Source organism: Neophocaena asiaeorientalis, unplaced genomic scaffold (genome assembly GCF_003031525.2).
Source record: "Neophocaena asiaeorientalis asiaeorientalis breed wild unplaced genomic scaffold, Neophocaena_asiaeorientalis_V1.1 scaffold489, whole genome shotgun sequence".
In the NCBI taxonomy this organism is placed as follows: domain Eukaryota; kingdom Metazoa; phylum Chordata; class Mammalia; order Artiodactyla; family Phocoenidae; genus Neophocaena; species Neophocaena asiaeorientalis.
The window spans coordinates 3886219-3892408 of record NW_020174791.1 but is presented as its reverse complement, the minus strand read 5'-3'; the positions used below and the strand labels follow the sequence as shown (position 1 = coordinate 3892408).

The 6190-nt window shown below is 61.9% G+C and overlaps 1 protein-coding gene across 1 annotated transcript; it reads right to left on the bottom strand.

Moving 5' to 3' along the window:
* Positions 1 to 2006: 2006 nt before the first annotated feature.
* On the bottom strand, positions 2007 to 6184 carry HES4 (hes family bHLH transcription factor 4). The gene is made up of 3 exons (XM_024760288.1): positions 6104 to 6184; positions 5928 to 6015; positions 2007 to 5839 (listed from the first exon to the last, which is right to left on the bottom strand). Exons 1-3 carry the CDS (start codon positions 6182 to 6184, stop codon positions 5454 to 5456), a joined length of 555 nt encoding a protein of 184 aa, XP_024616056.1. The 3' UTR covers positions 2007 to 5453.
* Between the last annotated feature and the right edge of the window lie 6 nt (positions 6185 to 6190).

Here is a 6190-nt window from a genome sequence, read left to right as displayed (position 1 = left end):
GGGAATTCCCTGGCGGTCCAGTGGTTAGACTCGGCACTCTCACTGCTGGGGCCCGGGTTCGATCCCTGGTCGGGGAATTAAGATCCTGCAAGCCTTGCAGCACGGGCCAAAAAAGAAACTATTTTACGGCAGGAAAAGAGAAAATTAAACATAAGATTCTCTCCGTGTGTTTGCGCCTCCTCCCTCCCTGACCCGCCATGTGCCTCTGCATCACGCGCGAGCTGGAGCTCCTCCAAGGTGGGGCGCCTGTGCCATCGGAAAGATCAGTTTTTTTCTTCTGATGCCAGCAATGTAACTTCTTAAAGAATAGAGTTGACTGTGCTCTGCAACGAGAGAAGACACGACAATGAGAAGCCTGTGCACCGCAACGAAGAGTAGCTCCCGCTCGCGGCAACTAGAGAAAGCCCACACACGCAGCAACAAAGACCTGATGCAGCCCAAAATAAAAACAAATAAATAAATAAATTTATTTTAAAAAAAGAAAAGAAAGAAACGTATTCATCATGGACCCAGAAGCTGGTACCAGCACAGGCAGGTTCCCGTGAGGACCTCTTCCAGGCGCAAAGCCTGCCTTCCAGCTGCGTCCTCACATGGCCGACAGAGTGGGCGAAAGCTCTCCCGTCTCGTCCCTCTGTAAGGGCACTAATCTCATTCCATGACCCCATCCCCTCCCAGAGGCCCCTCTTAAGGCCACCACCTTGGGGGGCAGGTTTCAACATATGAATTAGCAGGGAAGGGGGTGAGGTAGTAAGGGTTGTGGACACAAACATTTAGTCCATTGGACCTGGTCTCTGCTCTGGAAAAGTCCGACCAAAGATTGCAGACTCCAAGTGGGCAGACCGGTCAGCTCAGTCCTGGGATGTTACCCTCACCTCTTAATTCAACAAAGCAAACTCCTAGGGACACAGAGAGAAGAAAGCCCCATGCACACACAGCCAGATGGTGCCCTGTCCCACCTGGCATTTCGTCCAGAGCCGGCCTCCTGATCCAAGTAGAGGAAGAAGCTTGGCCAGGTCTTGCCTAACACTTTTCTGACCTTAGGCTGGCAGCGGAAGCCCAAGCGCAGGGCCCCACAGGCCTGGGGCCTTGAGAGGCCATGAAAAGGGAGGGCCAGGAGCTGGGGATGCTCCGGCTGGAGCTTGGCCAGCCCCCGGCCCCTGCATGTGCGTGTATGGCCCAGGCCATGGTCAGCTCATATGTTGGGGGGTGGACGTAGGGGCCAGGAGAGGACAGAGTTGCCTCCCCACACCCAGAGCCGCTGAGCCCTACCCCACTGTGCTAGACAAGGCAAGGGGTGCTGGGGGGACCATGGGTGAGGGGAAGGGCGTGGCCTCTGGCCCACTCGTGGGTAAGGATGGGAAGGCAGGAAGTGGACCCCCACCTCCCCACACAGACGTGGGGATTCCTTCTCTGAAGCAGGAGCCCAAAGCCACCAGATGGGTGTCAGGGTCAGGCAGTCCACCAGGAAGAGACACCTCTGAAGCAGCAGCATCCAGTTGCTTCTTGGTCACCACAGATACCAGGCTGCAAAAAGGGCTGACATGCCCATTGAGGGCAGGTCAGTGTGGCCCTGAGGCAGGCTGGGTTCTGTGGGTCTCAGCACGGAGCATCTCCCGCACCTGTCCTTGTCTGAAGTCTGGGGCCCATGAATCCCCTACGCCATGCCCTGTCAGTTACCAGAACAGAAATGGGCCCCTGCCCTGCCCAGGAGCCACAGGGATGGGCCTTGGCTGTCCCTGCACCCCCAGCTGGAGCTCACGGGGAAGCGACTTCCAGGCAGACATCAGGCCAACCCACTCCACTCTTCACAGCTTCAACGGCTGTTTCCGGGTCCCGCCCCGCCTGACCTCTTCCACAACCCCATCAAGTGGGCACGTGGTGGTGGCCCTGGGTGGCGGTGGGCACATTAGTTGTTTATTGCTATTGTTATTTATATTTATTTTAATTTTACATAAAACATCATTGTTATTTATAGCTGCAGGACAAATTAACCTACAATTCAGCAGTTTAAATCAACAGACGTTTATTATGTCGCACAGTTTCTGAGGGATAGGAGTCAAGGAGCTGCTCAGCTGGGTGATTCTGGCTCTCAGTCTCTCAGCGTTGCCCTTGAGATGCTGGCAGTGACTGGGGTCTCATCTGAAGGCTCGACAGGGCCGGAGGATCTGCTTCTAAACACCACACTGTTGGCCTCTCCATAGCAAAGAACAGCTGGCCTCCCTCAGAGTGGAGAATATGAGACAAAGAGGTAGGCCAGGATGCCCTGCAACCTCGTCTTCTACAGGATCTTACTGGTCACGCAGGTCAACCTCAGTACATTTACAAGGCTGAATACCAGGTGGGGGCTCTTGGGGGCCTCCTTCCTCGCCCAAGGGTGCATCCTAGGATGACTATGCCCCCCAGGGCTCCATGGAGGAGAGAGGAGCCAGGCACAGCCGCAGGACCCTCTGGGCTCAGCTTCTTCCTCGGGAAAAGGGAGCAGGCCCTGGAGCCAGGGCATGCCAGTGCGTGCCAGCGGAGAGGAAGAGGCTGCAGGCAACCGTAGGAGTTCTGGTGGGGGTGCTAAGGCCTCACCTCTCACAAGCCAGGGCTCCAAGCAGCCCCAGGCCCTGCCCCACCCCAAATTCCCAAGTGACTGGAGTTTCATGGGCCTGGCCAGGAGGACTTCTGTCACCATGAGGATTAATTCTTTCTCCATATTTCAAACACCTATGACTTGCTGTCATTGTCTGGTCCCCAAGCCCTGACCCCACAGGCGAGACAGAGGGGCCCAGCGTCACAGGGCTCCACAGGGCTGAGACACCCACAGAGGCAGGCAGATCACCTGACCTTGCACATGAATTCAGCAAACATTTATTGACCCTTGGTCCCTGCCAGGGTCCAACTGGGCTGGAAGGAGGCCACAGATGAATGAGGCTCCACCTGCCAGTGGAGGAGAAATGATCAGCAGGGCTTCTGGCCACACCCACCCCCAGGAGGAGGAAGTTCTGATTCCTCCCACACCCCCAACACAGCCACCGAGAAGATGCTTCCTCTATTATTCTGCAGGAAAGGCCTGCAAGACAAAGGCCAAGCCAAAGGGGTGGAGGGGGACAGAGGAATTACCCAGAGCCCCTCTGAGGCATGGGAGGGGGCAGGAAACGGGCAGAGAAGGGGGGAGGGTGGCAGTAGGAAGAGCCCCTGGTGTGAGGGGGAGACCCCCCCGCCCCAACCCAGCTCTCCACGGATGGTGCAGGTGTCCAGGCTGAGTGGGGAGAGGGGTGTGGCCTCCTCCCACAGACAAGGATACTGCGGACGGGTGGCCTGGGGAGGGGCCCAGCCTCAGGCCCCGGTGTGCTCCCTCACACCCCCCTAATCTAACCAAGGGCGACACCCTCGGCAAACCTCCTGGCTCCTCCTTCATCCAAGCTAATTAACGAGGTCTGTATGGCCTGAGCCCGACCTGAGCGTCTTCCTGTTCCAGGCAGGTGCTGGGGACAGGAGTGAGTGACAGAGACACGGCCCTGGCCTCCAGAGCCCTCGGAGCCTGGGGTGGCTGCCTCAGGTGGGAAAGTGGGGAGAGAATGGGGCGGGGGGGGGGTGAGTGCAAAGGGATAGAGACGAGAGGAGCTTGCCTGTCTGAGGGACAGTATGGTTCCCTCTGAGCCTGAGAGGTCCCTGGAGGGCTAACAGGGTGCTCGGCGCAAAGATCCCTTTGGCAATAGCGTCTTGAGAACAGATGGCCAGGGACAGGAAGTAAGGGAGGGGGCAAGGCCCTGGGACGGAGGTGGGGGGTCTGGTCTGGCGCTGTCGCCACCCCCTCCCTGGAGAAGGGAGAGTGTGATGACCCAAGTTCCAGGTGACCTTCCCAGGCAGCCCTTCTCTCTGGCCACCAGGCGGGGTGCTCCCCCCCCCCACCGACCCACCCACCCAGCTTCATATCCCAAAGCACCCCCCCCAACCCCTCCTGCACTGAGGCCCTCCCTGAGCGGTTCCCCTCCCCCAGCCAAGCTGAACTTCTGGCTTCTGAAATGGACCCTCTACAATTCTCCTGCTGGGAGGGCCCCCCAGGCTGGTCAGGAGCAACTCCCCCACAGTCCTGCTGGAGCCCCGGCTCTCCCAGCCTCCCCAGGGCCTGTGTGCAGAGGGTGCGGCACCCGGCCTGCATGGCTGCAACTGTCCAGGACCACTGGCCTGGGCCCTGGACACTCAGGAAGATGGGCCAGGCAGCTAGAGGCCGGGGAGGAACTGGCTTGGTGGGACGTGGCAGGCCCTGCCGGGTGTGCACAGCTGAGTCCAGGAGGGCAGGTGAACCCTGCGCATGACACAGGCACGGGAGCTGATGGGGCCACTGGAGGAGGGGCGGGCCAGCCCCGGCAGTGATTCACCCTCCTCCTCCGCGATGGTCCCTGGCCAGGCAGGTGGCCAGCAACCATCAGGTGAACTTGGCTGTGGTTGGGAAACAGATCTTGCCTCAGCCTCAGCAGGGCTCAGGATGAGACACTGCAGTCCCAGCTGCATGCCTTGGACCACGCCCTCACCGCACCTGGAGCACAGCCCCCAGCAGCAGCCTGGGGAGGCCTGGGACCACAGGACAGCGACTCCCGGGGTGGAGGGTGGGGGGCCATGCCCAACGCTGCCTAGGATCGCTGTATTGTAGGGTGAACACACAGCTGGTGCTCAGGACGGACGTGTAGGCCGGACCAATGCCAGTTCCTTTGTACTGAAGGGGGACCTCCCCTCTCAGGGCAGGATGGGGCACACAGCAGGGCTAGACTCTGGCAGGAGAAGAGCCCCAGCACTAAGTACCCTTTGTCGGGCTGGCCCCCGTTCCCTGCCCCTGGGACTCAGATGCCTTCTCCTGCTGGCAGCCCTCTCCTGGGCAGACACTGGCCTGGGGCAGGCTCAACGCACGGGTGGGCACAGGCAGCTTTGTGCTCGGCCATAAGAAGGCAGGACGTGGAACAGGCCAGAACCGAAGCTTCAGGGACAGTCAGCCCTCACCACAGCTCAGCACCAAGACAACAGTGTGAAAATACATGTCTCCACCTTCCAGGGTCCTCGCGAGTGAGAGTGGGAAACAACATGCCCAGTGATGCTGCGGGACCGCTTCCCAGCACGGGGAGACATTCTGGAAAAAGTGATGACTGGCCCCGTCCTGCCTGAGCCTCCCGCGGGACCTCTCACACACCCTCACCCCCGCCCCGACTCCAAGGCGGGTCGCGGCTCCAGCGCAGTTAGATACAGGCAAACGCAAGGCCGGCCGAACCTCCGCGCCGGGCACCTGCGGGCCCAGGTGGGAGCAGAACCCCCGCGGCCCGCCCTGCCCGCTCGCGCGAAGACATCAGCCGACCCCGCTGCCGGGCCTCTGCCGGACTGGACCCTTCACGAAGACGACAAAACAAAGCTCCCGACGCGGTCTCTGGAAATAAATATTTTCTGGCACAGTCTCAGCGGGTTCTGGGGCCGCGACCTCACCGCAGCCACGGCCTCCAGGGTGCACCCCGGCCCTGAGCCGCGGCCCCGGGGGCGGCGAGGGGCTCCCCCGTCCGGCCCCGCAGGAAGGGCGGCGCCAAGACCGCCCCGGAGCGCGGCAAGGGGCAGGGGCCGTCGAAGGCTGGCGGCGGCGAGCGGCCCGCGTAAACCGCGGGCGCCAGAACTTCGGCGGCAGGGGCCGGTGGAAGCGGGCGGCGCAAGGGCCCCAGCCGGGCCAGGCAGGTCGCCAGATGGCCGAGCAGGCGGGACCGCACGTCGGCCGGGACGCCCTCGCAGCCAGCCAGGAAGCGATTCACCTCGGCCAGACACTCGTGAAAGCCGGCGCGGTACTTGCCCAGGACTGCCGGGTCGGCGCGGAGGGCGGCTGCGGAGGCGGCAGGGGACAGGCGGTCGGGGCCCGCGGTGGCGGCGGCTCCGGCCCCAGAGCCCTCGCCGCCGCCGCCCGCGCTCACCTGTCACCTGCACGCGCCGCAGGCTCTGCAGGTGCTTCACGGTCAGCTCCAGGATGTCCGCCTTCTCCAGCTTCGAGCGGCGGGAGCTCTGGGGGCGGGGCCGGTGTGGGCGGCTGGCAGCCCAGGAGCGCCGGGATTCCAGGCTCCCCGATCTCGCCCTCCCGCCCCCGACTCACCTCTTTCCTGAGGGCGTCCAGGAGGAGGCTCTGGAGCTGAGCGAGGCTCTCGTTGATGCGCGCTCGGCGCCGCTTCTCCATGACGGG

Coding starts and splice junctions, on each gene's coding strand:
- HES4 (XM_024760288.1), bottom strand. CDS start 6,184: ATGGAGAAGCGGCGCCGAGCGCGCATCAACGAGAGCCTCGCTCAGCTC. Junction 6,016..6,103: donor TGGACGCCCTCAGGAAAGAG/GTGAGTCGGGGG, acceptor CCCCGCCCCCAG/AGCTCCCGCCGCTCGAAGCT. Junction 5,840..5,927: donor GCGGCGCGTGCAGGTGACAG/GTGAGCGCGGGC, acceptor CCGCCTCCGCAG/CCGCCCTCCGCGCCGACCCG.